This window comes from Rhineura floridana, chromosome 11 (genome assembly GCF_030035675.1).
Source record: "Rhineura floridana isolate rRhiFlo1 chromosome 11, rRhiFlo1.hap2, whole genome shotgun sequence".
Taxonomy (NCBI): Eukaryota; Metazoa; Chordata; class Lepidosauria; order Squamata; family Rhineuridae; genus Rhineura; species Rhineura floridana.
Window position 1 is genome coordinate 16,355,846 of NC_084490.1, and position 18,064 is coordinate 16,373,909.

Consider the following 18,064-nt stretch of genomic DNA (forward strand, 5'->3'; position numbering starts at 1 on the left):
GAACTTAGTTGGCTACAACCCAGATTTTTACATATGTGTTTTAAGAAGTTTAAGGTCTGGAGGATTTGAATTTTTGTTTAATTCTTTCTTCTGTTTTGTATTAGGTCGTTTAAATCTGAGGGATAAACCTCCTTTCCAAAGTGCTGCTGTGTTCTTGGGGGAAGAAAATAAAGCTGAGAACTTTGAGGCTGCCCTGTCTCTGGAGAAGGAATAAATTTGAATCAAGATCTCTCCCTCTCCTCGGAGGCAGGCTGTGAATGCAGAAACTGCTGTTATTCCTCCAGGTTCAAGAAGCAGATCTGAGGACTTCACTGTTTCTCCATCTTCTAGAAAAAGATGCACTATGAATTCACAACACTGAAGCAGTAAGATGGAAGAGGCAGGGATGGCTGTTATCAAATACTTGTAAATAATGATTGAAAAATGAAACAAACTTCTGTTTTTTAATAATAACTAAGGTTAAATGCTCAGACTATAAACAGCTGAAAAGTCTCTCTTCCTGTAGCCTCATGTTCTCTCACTCTGGTCTAACTGACCCCTCTTCCCTAACTCTGACTCCTGCCCATCTCAGGCAGCCGCTAATCGGCGTTCCTAAAGGCCTCACGCATTGCCAAAGTACAACCTTGAATCGTTCTTCAGTTAACCCAGGGGTGGGGGACATTGGGCTCAAGGATGCAAAAGTGGCCCTCCAGTAGGGGTGTAAGAAGGCAGTGATTTCTGTTCCAACCTGTCTTTCTCACAGTCGATGCTGTTTCCGTTCCATTGTAGTTCAGTTTCCGCCAAATACTACGTTATTCGTCTCACTGCCAGCAGTTTAACGTACATTATTATATAAATTAGAAATTTAATGTAATTAATGATGCAATTATGCCCACACCATTCATTTCAATGCAAACAAAATGCATTTTCAGTGGGAAGGGGGACATCATCAATTGCATATCTACAGATGGAAAAACAGCAACAGCTAATACCAAGTGAACAGTCCAAGTTGTTTCTGTTCCAGACATGGAGCAAATAAAAATTGGCTATTTCTACTACCGTTTCTGTTTTTGTCTGAATTCTCTGACATCTCTACCATTCAGGCCAGTCTACCTTCCTCCCGGCACTCTTCTGAGCCACACCTCTCCAGCCACTTTCCTCGCTGATCTTGCTTTACACTGGCCTCAAACGCTTCTGCCTGCCTGGAATGTATCCTCAAACTCTGATCATGCCTCTTGCTTGCCCGGATGGAGGAAAGAGGGGTGTGTGTGTTGAAAGTAGCCTACTGACATTTGTCGCTCCACCCACTTTTGGCTGTGGCCCTGCCCACTACAGGCATGTGACCCCCCTCCACTGGTCCATTTCCTTTTTGATCCCTCTACTCTTTCCTCTCCTACCCACATGTTTTCATCTCTCCCTTTTTCTTTGGGTGTTGCCCATTCTTGCTTTACTTGTGCTACTCTTTACAAAAAGGCTTCTTTAGAACCCTCAGCTTCACTCCAAACGTTGTCCCGGGTTCTCTTCCTTCTTTGATCTCCAAACTCCCTTCTGTGCTTTCTGTCTCATGGCTCCTTGTGTGTGGAGCTCTCCCTTTTAAATATTCAGCTGGCTGCCTCTTTGTCTCACTTGCATTTTTCTTCTCATTGTAAGAACTTGTATGCTGTCTGAATACAAGTTGCTGAGAAATATAAGTAGGGGGAGAGCACTGTTACACTCAGGCCCCACAGACATCTGGTTGGCTGCTGTGAGGACAGGATGCTGGACTAGATGGGTCTTTAGCCTGACCCAGCAGGACTCTTCTATGCTCTTATGAGTGGGTTGGGTATTGTGGAAAAACTGAGGCAGTGGGTTTTCCAGGGCAGGTCCAGATTCTTCCACTTCTCCCACATGTGGACTTTTCTCTACTTTTCCTACAGAAAATGCGCTTGCGCACATCGGTTGAAACAGACACACTTCTAATGCTGAAAGGCACAAAAGGCATATTGAGATTGCCATACATGATTGGTGATCTAGGTAAGTTTGCCCAGAAACAAACAAAGGGGTGTTGGTGATACCATTCATTGCCATATCACTGATCAAACTATTAATACAGATGGACTTTGGAACTGGAAATAAGCTCAAACAGGCTGTTGGGAGTTGCTTGGTTGTTGAAAATGGTGATTGGGCTAAGGCTCTGTCAATCAAATGACTTCCTGTATGCTTCAATGTAGAAGAGCAGATCAGCCATTGAGGCTACACTTGCTGTTACCAGTAACCACAGAGTGCTTGGCTGTTGGAGAAGTCCATGTAAGTAGCTGTGAGTAGGAGGTTCTTCAATTTCTCTTTTGTGTTCTCTGTTAAATGGTGTTGGCAGGCTGAACCAAACAAGTGCGATGTTAAAAGGACTTAATGGAGGTTACCTGTGCTGCTGAATTCTGGGTGTGATAGGATGTTAACAAAAAGGAATTGTCTAAGAGGCAAATAATTCCACCCAGAGGCAGCCCTACTTTAATGTTAAAAGTGGGAAACAGACACACTGACATGTGGGCATAACGTTCTCTGGTTAAGCATCGCAGGAATAAACAGGAGTGCAAGTCTGAGCATGGCTGTAGCTCCTGTTCAATTCTGCAAGGCTCATGCTGAAGGATTTCCCATGGAGCTGTGTCTGTAACACATTCCTGCCCAACACCAGCCTGTTGCTGTAAGATTACCCAGTCTGTCTAGCCCTCCATCGTGTCTCCTTTCAACGTGTGCAATGGGTTCTGTCTAGCAGGGAAGGGAGGAATGGCTCTGGGCAATAGCTCATCTCCCAGTTTCCACTAAGGTCGTGTTCTACCTCCAGTTGCTGGCAATTGCAAGTGATCAGATTGGCTGTTGCACTCGGGTCCTGCTTGCGGGCTTCCCTTAGGCATCTGGTTGGCCACTGTAAAAACAGGATACTGGACTAGATGGACCTTTGACTGACAGGTAGAAGTGGCCATTTTGTGAGTGGCTGATAAAGAGCCACATATCAATCAGAGCCCACCTGTGTCATTCAACAGCTCTTAAAAGATTACTGTTGCCAACAAATCCTGGTCCCTCAACCTCCATCTGTCCATTAACCCTGCTGCGTTACACGTGAGACCAGAAGCCCGTTGTTGGTGGTGGTAGTAGTAATAGTAATATTTATTGGCTGCCCTTCACCAAATGATCCCAGGGCAGATTACAAATTCTAAAATACAACATTAAAAAGAACTAAAACATATTTCAATCACAAGAATAGGGAGAGTTCTGAAAACATACATCTCAGAAGGAGCTGCAATAGGATGGATAGACTTGAATAAATCAAATGTAAAGATGTATCACTGAACACCAAAGTCAGGATCATTCAGACCATGGTATTTCCGATCTCTATGTATGGATGTGAAAGTTGGACAGTGAAAAAAGTGGATTAGAGAAAAATAAACTCGTTTGAAGTGTGGTGTTGGAGAAGAGCTTTGCGTATACCATGGACTGCAAAAAAGACAAATAATTGGGTGTTAGAATAAATTAAACCAGAACTGTCACTAGAAGCTAAAATGATGAAACTGAGTTTATCATACTTTGGACACATAATGAGAAGACATGATTCATTAGAGAAGATAATAATGCTTGAAGGAAGTAGAAAAAGAGGAAGGCCAAACAAGAGATGGATTGATTCCATAAAGGAAGCCACAGACCTGAACTTACAAGATCTGAACAGGATGGTTCATGACAGATGCTCTTGGAGGTCACTGATTCATAGGGTCGCCGTAAGTCATAGTCGACTTGGAGGCACATAACAACAAAAACATTTTCTTAAAGCACCATTCTGCCTCTTCCCTTATATCTGTATTAAACTTCTTAAAACTGGCTGTTGGGCTCCTGCATGCATGTGTGCCAAACTCAAAAGAGCTATTACCCCCACATGAGCCTAGACCATTTGGTTTCATGCTACACATATATAGAGGTGGGATTTGCTAAAGGAAAAAGAACGCTACTTTGGGCTCCAGCGAGAGTGAAGTAAACTGGATGTTCTCTCAGAAGTATTTGCCTTGGATCTTCTGATTTCACTTTTGCCCAGGTTTTGGGAGATCATGAAGGAATTATGGTGGCAGTCTACCTGAGGCCCCTTGCATGACTGGCCTACCCTAGCTGGCCGTCATGGCAGGAGGGGAACAAAAGTCTCCTGTTACAGTGCCCCACATTTACTACTGGACAAGGTCGAGGCGTGTCTCTCTGTCTTTTTTGGCCTTAGGCATCAAAATAGGTTAGGCTAACCCAAATGACACTTCAGCCTGACTTTGAACGATGGTCACTGCTTGCTGTCACTTCTCATATTCTGCAAACCTCCACTCAGACTCCCCCCCTCCAATGCTAACATTGCTTCAACGCTCAGCTGAGGAAAAAAGCGTATTAGGGGAAAGACAGAGTCTTGAAGGCTGTGTTTCTTAGGGACCTCTCCCTAAACAATCAAGTTCTCCACAACCCACTTTACATGTGATTGGGACGGACCTGTGGTTAAACAAAAGGGGCTGCCTCAGTCATATCTAGCTTGGTCTTCACACCTGAGCCCCTTTCTCACCCACTAAAAATGACTTGAACATCCAGACTAGTCTTCTTGTTCCCAATTCCTGGCCTTTTTGTCTAGTCCAATCCTTCAATCTAAGCTGAAAGCTGAGGAGCAGACTGGAAACTTTCTGGGCAGGGACTGAAACCATTTTGCCATCCTCTCCAGTGCTTCCTGGTGGTCTGCTTGGTGCTCAGATTTCTGGTAATCCTCCTTTTCCTTCTTTTTTTGCTCTTTCTCCTCTCTCTAAAAGACTGCTAAGGCGCAATCCACTTCGGATGAGGTTGTTTATCCAGTTGTAAAGCCAGTGCCTTAGACCAGAGATGGGGAACCTTTTTCGGCCTGAGGGCTGCATATCCTCATGGGGAACATCTGGGGGCCGCATGCCAGTGGCGGGTGAAGTCAGAGGCAAAAATGGGTGAGGCAACACGTGTGACTCTTATCCTTTGCACAGCAGGGTATAATATCCCAGCTACACAAGAGTCAGAGGTTTATATGTACATCCGCATCCCACACCCATTTTTCTATCCTCATCCTGGTCCTGGTCCCAGACTATGGGCTGAAGGCCCATGAGGCCAGCTCCCTGCTGAAGCTAAGCAGGGTCAGGTCTGGTCAGTGCCTGGATGGGAGAACGCCTGGGAACCATAGGTAAGCCACCTTGGGTTTCTGTCATGGAAAGAAAGGTGGGGTATAAATGTAATAAATAAATAAATAAATCCAGGTAAGCAAGAGACAGTATCATAGTTCAAGGACATGGTTCAGCCTGGCAAAAGCACTCAAAGAGAGTGTGGGGCAGGAGGACCATTGAGGGAGTGTGGCCTGGGAAGGGTTCTGGGGGCTAGATTTGGCCCCCAGGCCTGAGGTTGCCCACCCCACCTTAGACTGAGAGCTCCCACCTCCCCCCAAAAAAATCCAGCAGCTGCCTATCCAGTCCAAAAATCATGCTGTAATTATATCTTGAGCAGTAGCCCTCAGTCAGCCCATCACTATCATCTGGCCTCAGATTGAAATTGCATGCATTTTGAGCCTAATCCTAATGGCTGTCAAATCTAATCTGATCCGAGAGCTGCTTGTCTAATGGCCCTCCACAAAAGGGCAACTGCCTAACCACATCTCACTTTGGGTCCCAGAACTGTGAACTTGGTTGGTAAACCGCTAAGAGCAGAGAGACAGCCTGTGCTGGGTAAAATAGATAGGAGTCCTCATCCAAAGTCCACCACTAATGAATCCAGAGTTTCCAAGCAAAAACTGACCAACAGCGAGACTTCTAAAGAAGTATGCAACCCAGGGAAGAAAGTGGTACTCTGAGAAACCATGCTTTGATACTTACTTGCCAGGAGGCCTCCCTGTCCTCCAGGCCAAACCACAAAACAACCTTATGAAATGCAGCTTTAGAAGTTGTGATCTCCAGCAAAAGGCCAGTGTGGGGTGGGAAAGACATAAATCCTTTTCTCTCTGGAAATTCCCCAGCTCTTAAAAAAATTCTCCCTCCCCAAATAGACTTTTCACTCCATAGGGGAAAAGATAGCAAACACACACACACGTGCACAAACATCCATTAATAGGAGTTAAAAAGCTAGTGCTATAATTTGCACAAATAATTGAGGAAAGGCTACCCACAACTACCTGTCATGTGCAGCCTGGCTCTCGTTGCTGTAAGAAACCTTGAAAAAGTTAAGACCATGAGAGCTTGCTGGATGAGACCAGAGGCCCATCTACACCAGCATCTCTTGGTAGCCAGCCGGATGCCTATGGGAAGCCCACATGCAGGACTGGAGTGCAACAGCAACTCTCCCCGTTTGTGATTCCTAGCAACTGGTATTCAGAGATATATTGCCTCTGATTCGGAAGGCAATCTAGCCCTCATGACAAGCAGCCATTTATAGCCTTGTTCTCCAGTGGAGGTAGACCACATAGCCATCTTGGCTAGTGATCATTGACAGCTTTATCCTCCATGAATGTGTCGAATCCTCTTTTTCTAAAGTCATCCAAGTTGTTGGCCATCACATCTTGTGGGAGCAAATTCCACAGGTTAACTATGTGCTATCTGAAGAAGTGCTTTTGGCTGAGACGGTCCTGAATCTAATAGTGTTTGGCTTCAGTAGATGCCCCCGAGTGGCGAGGCGATTTCTAGTATGAAAATGGAAATGGACTGCCTTCAAGTCGATCCCGAGTTATGGCGACCCTATGGATAGGGATTTCATGGTAAGCGGTATTCAGAGGGGGTTTACCATTGCCTCCCTCTGAGGCTAGTCCTCCCCAGCTGGCTAGGGCCTGCTCAGCTTGCCACAGCTGCATAAACCAGCCCCTTCCTTGCCAGCTGGGGAGCAACTGGGCTCCTTGGGCCTATGCAGCTTGCCCACGGCTGCACAGGTGGCAGGACACGTAACCCCTGAGCCACTCACTGTGGAGGTGAACTTTAGCTGGCCCTTCACACCCAGGAGACACGAGCGGGGATTTGAACTGACAGACTCTGGACTCCCAGCCAGGCTCTCCCCACTGTGCTATACTAGCTGTCATTCTAGTATGAGAAAGTGATAAAAATATTTCCCTATCCGCTTTCTCCACACCAGGCATAATTTTATAAACTTCTATCATATCTCTTCTCTGCCTCCATTTGCCTGTTTTTTCTAAACCAAAAAGCCCTAAATGTAAAGTCTTCCTCATAGGGGAATTGTTCCAGTCCCTCCCTGATATCTGTGCTTTCCCCCCTTCCTGTTTCTCTCTCTCACCCTCTTGAACAACGGGACAGATTTCTGCCTCTTGTGCAGCCTTCCTGGCTGCGTTCTGCATAAGTCATGCTCAGTGATCCTTGGCAGTTCCAGGAATGCCGGGTAATGTCTCCTGCTCCTGGGTGACCTGCTGTGACGAACCTTGTTACACAAAGAACCAGCTGAGTGAGGATCAGAATCTGCTTTGTTGAGAAGACGGAAGGATTCCTTCAGCAAGCAGCTGTGGTTTTTTTTTAAAAAAAAAATCCAAAATCACTCCAGTGGTTTAACTCAATAAAGCTTTTGCAGGAAGAAGCCTTTGATCCACCTCCTTTGGGAGGGACCTTCCAAGCATTTAGAAGAGTAACCAATCATACCCAATTTCCCTTCCAGCTGTGGCTGCCGCAGAGAAGGAGTTAAGCGGGAAGTCTCTGAAACAACATCACCTCTCCAAAGACAAAAGGTAGAAATACAAATCTAAGAGGTGTGTGTAATCAGGGATTCCTGAAGTTGCTGCTGTACCCTAAATGGATGCCCGTTATCTACATTGGCAAGGCATTTTAGGGTGTTTTAAACCCAAATGTGTGTCCTTCACACTATTTAAATTACATGTTTGCACTTATAATGTCTTAAGTTTACAGCAAAAAAAAAAAAGAGAGCACAAGATCTGGCAATTTGTCTCCTGTAGAGCTCTGTGTTCTCTGTCTATGTAGCAGCTGAGAATACAATTCTTCTATGCCACCTTAAATTGTGTTAGTCTGTTGCAGGCAACCAGCAAGACCATCTTGGGGCACTTTAAAGACTAACAGTGCCACCCCTCTGAAAAGTCTGCTGCTACTGACTGTGTGAATCACAAGGCCTGACTTCACTAGGTGTTAAAGGCACAAGAGTCCTAGCAGAGTAAAGAGACGGCAAGTGTAACCCACTGTGCGATTGCCTGAATTTGCATGGTTCCCTCAAGACAGGCAAATAACACCAGCCAACTCCAGCTGTTGTTTTCTTTCTGGCTCTTGTATCCCCTACAGAGAGCAATGCCTACAGTACAAGGGAAAGATCTGCAGCCAGAAGAACGCCCTGAGCTGGGTGTAGTAGATGGGATTCCCCTGCCAAAAACTACCTGTAATGAATGGGATCGGATCCAGAGCTTCCAGGCGAAGCCAGATGATCTGCTTGTCTGCACGTATCCCAAAGCAGGTAAGAATCCAGGGGCAAAGCCGCTTCCTCCTTGGGAGTGCTCTGTTGCTAAGCGTTGCAGAAGCGAATAGCTCCAGGTGACTCCAGCAAAGGAGTCCTACGCTGGCTTTGGCAAGAAGGTTTTGCTAGATAGCCAGCACTGTTACATTCAGCTCAGTGAGCGGTGAGCCGTGTGTGCATGGAATCGCGTGCCTTTGCATTCTCAGAAGGCGTGTAGGCCAGGGGTTCCTGAACTGTGCTTTGCAGGCCACCAGTGGTCTGCCAGCTTCATTCAGGTGATCCACGGTGTGTCTGTGAAGAACAGCAGGAGCAGCAGCTGTGAACAGCAGGCACGGTGCGTAAAATATTTTAATTGTATTTTTATTGCTTCTGTTATTTCTTATATTGTTTTATTATTTATTATTGTTTTATATCATCTTACAATTTGAATCCCATAGAATACAATATAAGAAATAAAAGAAGCCATAAAGATACAATTTTAAAAAATCATACAGCATTACTGCTGGTGCAACAGACACAGAAGTAATTAAGACTCTCAACAATTTTCAAGTGGTCCATAGGGAAAATGTTTGGGAATTGCTGATGCAGGAGTCAGAATCTCCAGTTTCATCTGGTTGTTTTAAAAAAATCAAGTTCCTAGCCCTTATGAGTTGGAAAGCTATGTTTAAGACTGTGTGTGCAAAACCTGAGGAATTCTCAAGAGTGCAGAGAGAGACTGAGATGACTGAAGAGGGGCTTCAGAGTTCTCTGTATCTCTTTTTCTTTTTCTTATGACTAGCAAAAGTGGCATGAAGCATGCAAAATGAGCCCATATTGGTAAATGTGCAAAATCTTTTCAGGTGGCAGAATAGCTATTTTATCTTGGTGCAGAACTAAGATCACTTAAGCATGCACAGCTCTGAGCACAGGGACCTTGCTGGGTACTGTAAAGATTCAGAGCACAGGCTCACAACACAAATTTGCATATGCTAATTTATAATTATAGATGCAAATTCAGGTCTGTGAGCGAAAGGAAGAAAAAGATAGGAGAAGTGAACTCCAGCACAAAAGATGCTGGGCTTGAGACCCTCCAGCAACACCCCTGCCTGAATATATGAATGCTGATTTTTCTTCTGTCTCTTTATGCGCTATGCCAGGTACCACCTGGATCCAAGAGATAGTGGATATGATCCAACAAGAAGGTGACCTGGAGAAATGTCAGCGGGCCCCTGTGCATCACCGGCACCCATTCATTGAGTGGGTACGGCCGCCCCAGCCCTCAGGTGACAAATACAACACTATCCATATTATAAACATTGCCCTGGCTTTTCCCGCACAGCCCTGGGAATTGTGATTTAGGAAGGGGAGCCAAAAGGCTCCTTCTGCATGGAGGATTCTCAGCAAAAACCTACATTTCCCTGGGAGATGGATTCTTAAATGAACACAATTTTCATTGCATTTTGCCCCCTGAAATAGAATAGGATGATCTCCCTGTTCTGCCACTAACGCAACCCTGGGCTCCTACTGGGAGGAAGGGTGGGATATAAATTTAATTTATTGTTGTTGTTATTATTATTATTATTATTATTATTCATCTCACTCTTCTTTGAGTAGGGGTGGATCAAGCGGATGCAATGCCCTCTCCACGGATTCTGAAAACCCATCTCCCTGTACAGTTGCTCCCTCGGTCCTTTGGGGAGCAGAACTGCAAGGTAAGGGATAGAAAGGGGGGGCCAAGTTGCCACTCCTTGTAAAACGGTAGCCCTTAGGGCTAAATTAGATGTGATGCTGATTTTGTGAATGCAATTAATTTTTTTTAAAGTAAATCACAGCTGCATGGGAACCTAAGCAGCATTGGGCCCTTTCTTCTTCCCTCTCCCCACCTCGCGTTCCAACAAAAGCTTCCCTCCTAATGCAAATAGCGGCTTTGCAGAGGCAATTTTCATTGAGATCATGGGTAGGGGAGAGCAAAACTCTACTTCCCCACTCCCTGTAATCCCAATGCTGTTTAAGGCCCCCTGCAACTGCTGCTTGCTTTTTTAAAAATGTGCATGTTAATTGCATTCATGTAACTAATTTCACATCTAGGTTGAGCAAGGATGGGAAATGTGGCCTTCCAGATGTTGTCTGAACTACAACTCCCATCCTTAACTATTACCTGTGTTGGTTAGGGCTGATGGGAGTTTGTTTGTTATTAAATTTCTATCCCACCCTTCCTTTCGAAAGGAGTCCAGAGTGGTAAATAACAAGTGAGAAAACACTAAAAGCTTCTTAAAACAATTCTAGTACGCAGTGGAGGCTGATGGCTCCAATGTCAGCTGGGCAACGAATCCACTCCGGGTTTTAGTCTGAATTTTCAAGGTGCTGAACCTGGAGCAGCTCACCGACACTGGAGCCACCCGCCTCCACTGCTAAGACAGATGTAGACTGAGATAGTCCCACAATTTCTGGAGGCTCACAGGTTCCCTATCCCTGAGTTTGGCCTTTAGGCAGCTCTTTACCACTAGACTTGTCAACCTGATTCAACCACATGGCAGAGCAACTACTTCCTGTTTCCAGATTTGTCTGGCTGTGGCAAATGTATCCAACTAGATACCCAACAAATCTTGTGGCACTACGTTGCACACGTCCTATGCATGGCCCATCTCCCAGCTTGCCACCATGTAGCAAGCATCTCTGCCTCTTGCAACCTTTGCAAGAGAATAGTCTGAGGGGACATGATGCTGTTACATTGCTAAAGCTAAGCAGGTTCATGTATTCTGCACAAGGGGTTCAAGCACATGCTGGAACTTTAGATCTGCATAATTAAAGTGAACTAAAGTGCTCTTTTCAGTTAGGAAACTGACAAGGAAATGCACTGAAAGGTTTGGGGTGACCAGAATCCTCAGAATTGTAGTTTACTTCTCGCAGAACTACAATTCCCAGCACCCGTAACAAAGTATAGTTCCCAATATTCTTTGGGGGGAAGCCATGTACTTTAAATGTGACTTCAGTATGATGTACTAGAGAAGGGTGAAGCTGTTTGTTTTGGTTCCGTTTCTCATTTTTCCAACCTTTAGTTCAGTTTTCCACAATTCCATATCAATTTATGGATTTTTTAAAAAAGTTTTTTTAAAGTTTAAAATTCATCAGCATTTTTGTGTGAATTTCTCCTAATATATATACAAGTTTGTATGCAATTTTTCCTAACATGCCCATTTTTGCAAAGCATTTTCCCCTAATATAATGCATTTTTGTATGTTATTTTCAGTAAGGTATGCATCCATATGCATGTTTTACCCTAGTATATCCATTTTTATGCTGGTCTTTGACCGTAATAAATTTTATTCATTCATATCCATTTTTGTACACATTACTTGGCTGGAGAACTGCTTTACAACATTTGGAGAAATGCAAATACCAAAGGATGGCTGTGTTTCGGTTCTCATATTGCTTTCAGAAAGTGCAAACCAAATAGAATTTCTTCCCCCTCCCTAGTGTGTACGCGGGCTTAGCCTAGCATTTGTGCAAGCAAATTGGGAGCAACGCTGAATAAACAGCTCACCTGGAGGACCCCAGCCAGGCCTGTCTTCTTGGAAGTCCTGTGTATGTTGCTTCCTGGAGCAAAAGCTGGACATCCATTAGTTGAATAAATGAATGCTTTTTGTTTCTCTGTCCCATCAGTTCCTTTACGTAGCAAGGAATGCCAAGGACTGCATGGTGTCCTATTTCCACTTCCAAAGGATGAGCAAGGTGGTTCCTGCTCCCGGAACGTGGCAGGAATATTTTGAGACTTTCATGGCAGGCAAAGGTGAGTAAAAACAACTCCCTTACACCCGTATGTATTTAACGAGATGCCAAAATTGTGCCTGTGAGAGAGTTAAGAGTAAGGAACAGGCCAGAGTAGACCCACTGAAATTAACAGACCCAAGTTAGGCTGTGGGCATACTAGTTGCTTCAGAAGCAGCCAGATTTTTTTTTTCTGACTGCATTTTGAAGTGGCTCTGCTGATCACACCTCCCTTCCCCACTGCTGACTTCAGACCTTACAGGACCGCCCACAGCAAAGTGTTGGGCCGATCACAGTCTCTGCATGAGGCTGCAACAAAGTGTTTCCGTTGGCCACACTTGGAAGACAAATGGGTTGATCTACCAATCATTTGTGAAATCTGCCTGAAGCAGAATTTAAAAAAAATGTACTCAAGCTGATCCTACCAGGGTTTTAGAGTAAAAGGGGGTGTCTTGTACCCGCATTTTCAGAAAAGAGAGGTGGAGATGCACTGAAAACAGCATAACAGTATGTTGCTACCCTTAGTCATGTTCATTGATTCCAATGGGTCTACTCTGAGTAGGACTAACTCTGGATATAACCCAATGTTGGTAAATCGCATTTGGTGGTGGAAGCACTTGTTGTTTTAAAAATACTGTGTTCCTTTCTAAAATACATCATGATATTTCAATACATACCTTATTAGGGAATCCCTTTTAAAAAGAAATCCATAGTTCTTGTGGTTGTGAGAAAAACCATCTGAAAAAAATGCTTGGTGCGTTTGTAAAGTTAGAAAGATGTAGCTTTATGCTGTGTGGAGCCACCTCTTTTTGGACAAGCTCAAAGTGAACTGGGAGGGAGAGCAGGCGCAACAGATTCTTCCTATTTAATGGAAAACCTAGCTAGGAAGGAATGCTGGTGGTTGTGGCAATTGTAAGGTTGCTCCTCCAAAAAAGGGTTTTTTTTGTTTTTTAAAAATTGGCTTTAGAAGAACAAACAAGTATACAAATGATTAAATGGATAGGCCAGGTATGGGGGGTGGGGGTGGGAATTAGTATAATCAGAATTCTCAAATCCTGCTTGAAGCGTAAGGCAAAAACCCAGAACCCATACAGAGTCAGACCTTTGGGCCAAAGTTTCCCCACACCTGCTGTAGGTGGATCTCCTGATGTTGCTGAACTACACCCTGGCCATTGTACATGCTTGCTAGAGTTGATGGGTATTTTAGTTCAGCAACTTCTGGGGAGCCAAAAGTTCTCCACTCCTGATCTAGACATATGTGTCTTCTAGTGGGCTGGGGTCCGTGGTATGATCACGTGAAAGGTTGGTGGAAGGCAAAAGACACTCACCGTGTGCTCTACCTGTTCTATGAAGACATCAAAAAGGTGAGATCTGGAAGGAGGTACAGCTGGTATAGCACAGTGGGGAGGAGAGCCTGGCTGGGAGTCCAGAGTCTGTGAGTTCAGATCCCTGCTCGTGTCTCCTGGGTGTAAAGGGCCAGCTAAAGATCACTCCCACAGTGAGCGGCTCAGGGGTTACATGCCCTGCCACCTGGGCAGCCATGGCAAGCTACATAGTCCCAAGGAGCCCAGTTGCCCCCCAGCTGGCAGTTGCAGACAAGAAAGGGGCTGGCTTGTGCAGCTGTGGCAAGCTGAGCAGGCCCTAGCCAGCTGGGGAGGACTAGCCTCAGAGGGAGGCAATGGTAAACCCCCTCTGAATACCGCTTACCATGAAAACCCTATTCATAGGGTCGCCATAAGTCGGGATCGACTTGAAGGCAGTCCATTGCAAAGTGGGGGGCAGGGGAGTAAGCCTTCTGGACAGTGTCCCTTGAGGTGATCAGATTACATGCACAGGAGGACTCTCTGCTCTCTACCCAGGCAATTGCACAAGGACAATGTGGAGAGTCTTTGGGAGAAAGTGTCAGCGCTTTTCCTGTTTTATCTGCTGCCGAGAGTCAGATGGCTATTCTGATGGCATTGCAGAAGGAAGCAGAAGGAGGCCACTAATAAGCTGGGAATTGTACCGCCTCACAGCAGTCTTTGCCTGCCTATCCTTTGCCCTCTTTTCCGCCTTGATTGGTCACTTCGTAAGCCTCACCAGAGCCTGTGTTAGGTTTCCAGACTTGTCTGTCTGCCTCTTCCTCCTCCTCCTGTCTTTAGTGTTCCTGGAAGCACCGGTCCTCAAACACTGTTCATGTCCCAGCTACTCTTTGACACAACTGCAGCCTTCCCCAACTTAGACTTCAACCTGCATCTCTCCCAGCCAGCATGGACAATGGTCAGGGATGATGGGAGTTGTAGTTCCAACAGCTGAGGACCCAAAGGTGGGGAAGGCTGCACTTGGAAGAGGGCACAACATAGAGCATTGCAATAAAGCCCTATGAAGGGAGAGCAAAACCTATTAGTGTGGTTCTTCTGGGCTTTACACTATTATGAAGCATCTCTCCATGGAAGTTAGTTTGGAAGAATGGACAGACTGTGGAAGAGTTGTCCTCGTAGGCTTTTTCAGAACTGTGATTTATAAGCAGCTATGCTGTGGCGCAATACATCACAGAGTGCTAAGCAGTAACATGGTAGCAAATTTAGAAGTGCAAGGTCCTTTCATGAGTTACTGCCACACAAACACACACCCTTTTTTTTGCTGCTGGATTGAGAATGAGATCCTTGTTAATGCCTTCTCCCACAATAACAGATGTCCCTAGGAGCCAATCAGCATGAAAGGGGAGTGTTAGCTACTTGAAAGAGTCTTCTCAGTGGCTGACTCACCTCCTTTCACTCTGATTGGCTCCAATCAGCAGGAAAGGACAAGGAAGCATGTTAGAAGACTCTTCTCAGTGGCTGACACACTCCCCCTTCATGCTGATTAGAACCCATCAGAGTGAAAGGAGGCGAGTCAGCCACTGAGAAGACTCTTTTCAGTAGCTAACGACTACACCCCTGCTGCTAAGCCACTTTTCCTTGGCGCCTTTCTAGAAGCCCTATGCTCTTGTTTCCAGTGCTCATCTGCCTGGTGTCCTTTGTCTCTTGCCAATCCTTCCATCCCTCCACACAGGACCCAAAGCGTGAAATCCAGAAGGTGATGCAGTTTATAGGGAAGCAACTAGATGAGGCAACTCTGGACAAGATTGTCCACCACAGCTCATTTGAAGTAATGAAAGACAACCCCATGGCCAACCGGGCCGGCGTGCCCCTTTCAGTCATGGACCAGTCCATTTCCCCATTCATGCGGAAAGGTATGGATTACCTTCTCTCTAGAGGTCTTCATTTGGGACAGTGCTAGCTATGCTCAGCTAGAGACCTAGCAGATCATTTAAATCCCACAAGCCAATTGTGATTGTCTTAGAGGGCCCCCCCCCGCCCCCAGACTGGTGTTTTATTGCAGGTGGATTCTGCATCATGTTCTTGACACGGTAACAGTGCATTGGTGGTGGATTCAGTTTGCTTTAGTTTCTTCTGCGATGCTTCCCCACTGCTACTGCATTATTGCTGTCCAGAGGGGCTGCAGCACAACAAAAGTGGGACAAAAATAAACCCGAACATCTGTGGTATAAAAAGTTACGAGATTTCAACAGGGAGTTACAGGAAATGCTCTGAACGGAAATGAAGCAGTCCGACCATCCCTAACCGTTTGCTGGTGCAAAAGCAGGATTGCCTGTGACTGCCCCAACAGCATCATGGCACAAATCATCATGAATGTGCAATAAATGGGATAGCTGGAGGGGTCCTAAGTATCTAACGTATAAAAAATCCTAAAGAAAGGACAGCCCTTTCTTTGAGTCTCCCTCCTTGCAAAATCTCTCATTGGGGGATTACTGCTACAATCGCCCAATGACATCCAGTGCTGTGAATATAGAGGAAGCCCCTCACCCACCTTGGCCATTTCTAGGGCTCATGAGCCATTTAAAACTGCTCCCCATTACATTTTTGAGTGTGTGTGTCTCTTATAGGGACAGTTGGGGACTGGAAGAATCACTTCACGGTGGCTCAGAATGAGAGGTTCAACGAAGACTACCAAAGAAAGATGGCCGATACTACGCTGACATTCTCCATGGAACTCTGAGGTCTAAAACTCCAGTGTTGGAAACCTTTAAGAGGATTCCCTGAAAAGAGAGGGCTCGTCTCGACAAATGTCCTCAGGAGTTTTGCCTTTTCCAGTTGCACCTCTAGTCTGTATATCCTTATTATCCAAATTTAAAAAAAAACTTTTCATAATCTTGGAGGCTGTATGTTTGGATTGTTTCTGTGAAGGTGGAGACACTGTGCTTTCTGCCTGGTTGCAGTTAATTCTGCAAATTCTGTTTGGTTTCTGGTGCAGAACCTGGTCCCTGGGCTAGGCCCCTGAGAATCCCAGCTTTCATTGATGAGTGGGAGAGGTTGGGGTGGGGGGAGGAAGTCTAGAGCACTTTCAGACTGTCACCTATTTTTGAGTGGGAGTCAATTACATACCTGAAAATTCAGGCTGCATAGTTGAAACTGATTTGGACCTCTTGCAAAACAAACCCGCTTCTCCAACAGATCAGATTTTTAAGTAAGGAAAGTAACAGCAAAATCCACTGGAAAGTGTGGGATAATGCTTGCTTGATGCATCTGTCTAATCTCCCCACAAACAAATCGGGATAAATGCTTATTAAATAGCCAATTTTGTATCCTCTCTCCACAAACAAACCAGGATGAATGTTCAATAAACAGGTCTGGAAGCAACTCTCCACTCTTCACAACGGCAAACAAGATCTTAAGAGATGGCCAAGATCTTTCCCAGTCTGCATCTGTATTAGAATTGTTTTTAGAGTCTTTAATTGTTTTCTCTCTTGTGTGTTTGCTTCCATGGGCTTCTTTGGGAGGAAGTGTAGAATATAAATTTAATGATAAATAAATGAAATATGTGAGCATAGCATTTCTGATTGTTCTGTGAAGGTGCTTCCAGACTGTTGCTATTTTGGAGTGAAAATCCATCGTATGAGTTGTACAATTAAAGATGATTTAAGAGATTGTGCACAACAAACCCACTCCCCGCCCCCATTGGAAGTTCTTATTATAAGGAAAGTTACAAGAAAAAGCACTGGAAAGTGTGGGATAGTATTTGCTTGAAGCAACGTGGACTAACTGCCCTGCAAACAAATCGGAATGAATGCTAAAAAAAAAACACCCAGCCAGCCTCATCTAACATCACTGCAAACTCTGTGCAACCAAATCAAGATGGATGCTCAATAAATAGGTTGTCTGGAAGTGACCTGACTAAGAATGTGTGGGCAGGGCTTTATCTGGCCAAGTGGAGGGAGTGTTTGAACAGCTCCTGCCCTCCAATAATTCCTGAGTCCATCCTTGTTATTTCACAATTATACAAGGGGAGGAGGCAGGAGCCATGCAGAACCCTAAAACCCCACTCTCTGACCTCCAAATCTTGCTCAACTTTTGGATTCTGACATGTTGCCAGGCCTGTTTTCAAGCTTATTTTTGCAGTATGAATACATTTAGAACAAAGAGCCCAGTGAAACCCAAGATTGGTCTGGCATGCCCAGTATCTGACTTTTCACTTCTTTGATGGGACTGCAACATACCCACCCACTTTGAGAAGCCTGCCCTGAGTTCTGGGAGACCGGAATGAACTAATGAAGCAATCTGAAAATTCTTTGTTATATTCTCACCACACCTAGTTCCATGTTTGCTGATTGTCTAAACATCTACATTGGGATTCTGTTTCAGTGGTATCCCAGGAGTCCCTTTCTTGCCCTCTGGCACCCCGCACCCAAATGCTTGTCCCCCAGGGGCTTGGTCAGATGTGATGCTCCTAATGGCATCTGTCTCCTGGCAGGCATCCTGGCAAAGGTTTTTCTCCCGGTCCTCCTTCGCCATTGCCCACTTCTGCAGCACTGCTTGCGGCCAGTTGATTTGGTAATAGCACTCTT

At 45.2% G+C, this 18,064-nt stretch overlaps 2 protein-coding genes across 14 annotated transcripts in view; both read left to right on the plus strand.

Annotated features, from left to right (window-relative positions):
- The window catches only part of LOC133365897 (receptor-interacting serine/threonine-protein kinase 2-like), a 43,759-nt gene extending 42,725 nt beyond the window's left edge, over positions 1-1,034 (plus strand). For 2 of the 5 annotated variants that reach the window (XM_061588329.1, XM_061588323.1), the window contains one exon: positions 105-194. Coding sequence is in view for 3 of the 5 variants with exons in the window: in XM_061588326.1 (XP_061444310.1) it covers positions 105-214 (110 nt within the window). In the remaining 2 variants the exon portion in view is untranslated. Of the gene's footprint in view, positions 1-104 lie in introns of all 5 variants that reach the window. The other 3 variants (XM_061588326.1, XM_061588327.1, XM_061588325.1) reach the window with 3 other exon arrangements.
- Positions 1,035-1,913: 879 nt separating this feature from the next.
- Positions 1,914-16,375, plus strand: LOC133365909 (sulfotransferase 1C2-like). 9 transcript variants are annotated; one of them, XM_061588358.1, is made up of 9 exons: positions 1,914-1,992; positions 7,630-7,699; positions 7,994-8,430; positions 9,567-9,692; positions 10,024-10,121; positions 12,073-12,199; positions 13,447-13,541; positions 15,211-15,391; positions 16,106-16,375. In XM_061588358.1, exons 3-9 carry the CDS (start codon positions 8,184-8,186, stop codon positions 16,216-16,218), a joined length of 987 nt encoding a protein of 328 aa, XP_061444342.1. In that variant the 5' UTR covers positions 1,914-1,992; positions 7,630-7,699; positions 7,994-8,183; the 3' UTR covers positions 16,219-16,375. The 9 variants fall into 9 exon arrangements, with proteins under 9 accessions (XP_061444342.1, XP_061444347.1, XP_061444338.1 ...); XM_061588355.1 differs by lacking the exon at positions 1,914-1,992 and adding an exon at positions 2,196-2,265; XM_061588360.1 differs by lacking the exon at positions 1,914-1,992 and adding an exon at positions 2,196-2,265 and having other exon boundaries at positions 8,262-8,430.
- The last annotated feature ends 1,689 nt before the right edge of the window (positions 16,376-18,064 follow it).

Coding starts and splice junctions, on each gene's coding strand:
- LOC133365909 (XM_061588354.1), top strand. CDS start 2,164: ATGACTTCCTGTATGCTTCAATGTAGAAGAGCAGATCAGCCATTGAGG. Junction 8,431..9,566: donor CTGCACGTATCCCAAAGCAG/GTAAGAATCCAG, acceptor GCGCTATGCCAG/GTACCACCTGGATCCAAGAG. Junction 12,200..13,446: donor GACTTTCATGGCAGGCAAAG/GTGAGTAAAAAC, acceptor TGTGTCTTCTAG/TGGGCTGGGGTCCGTGGTAT.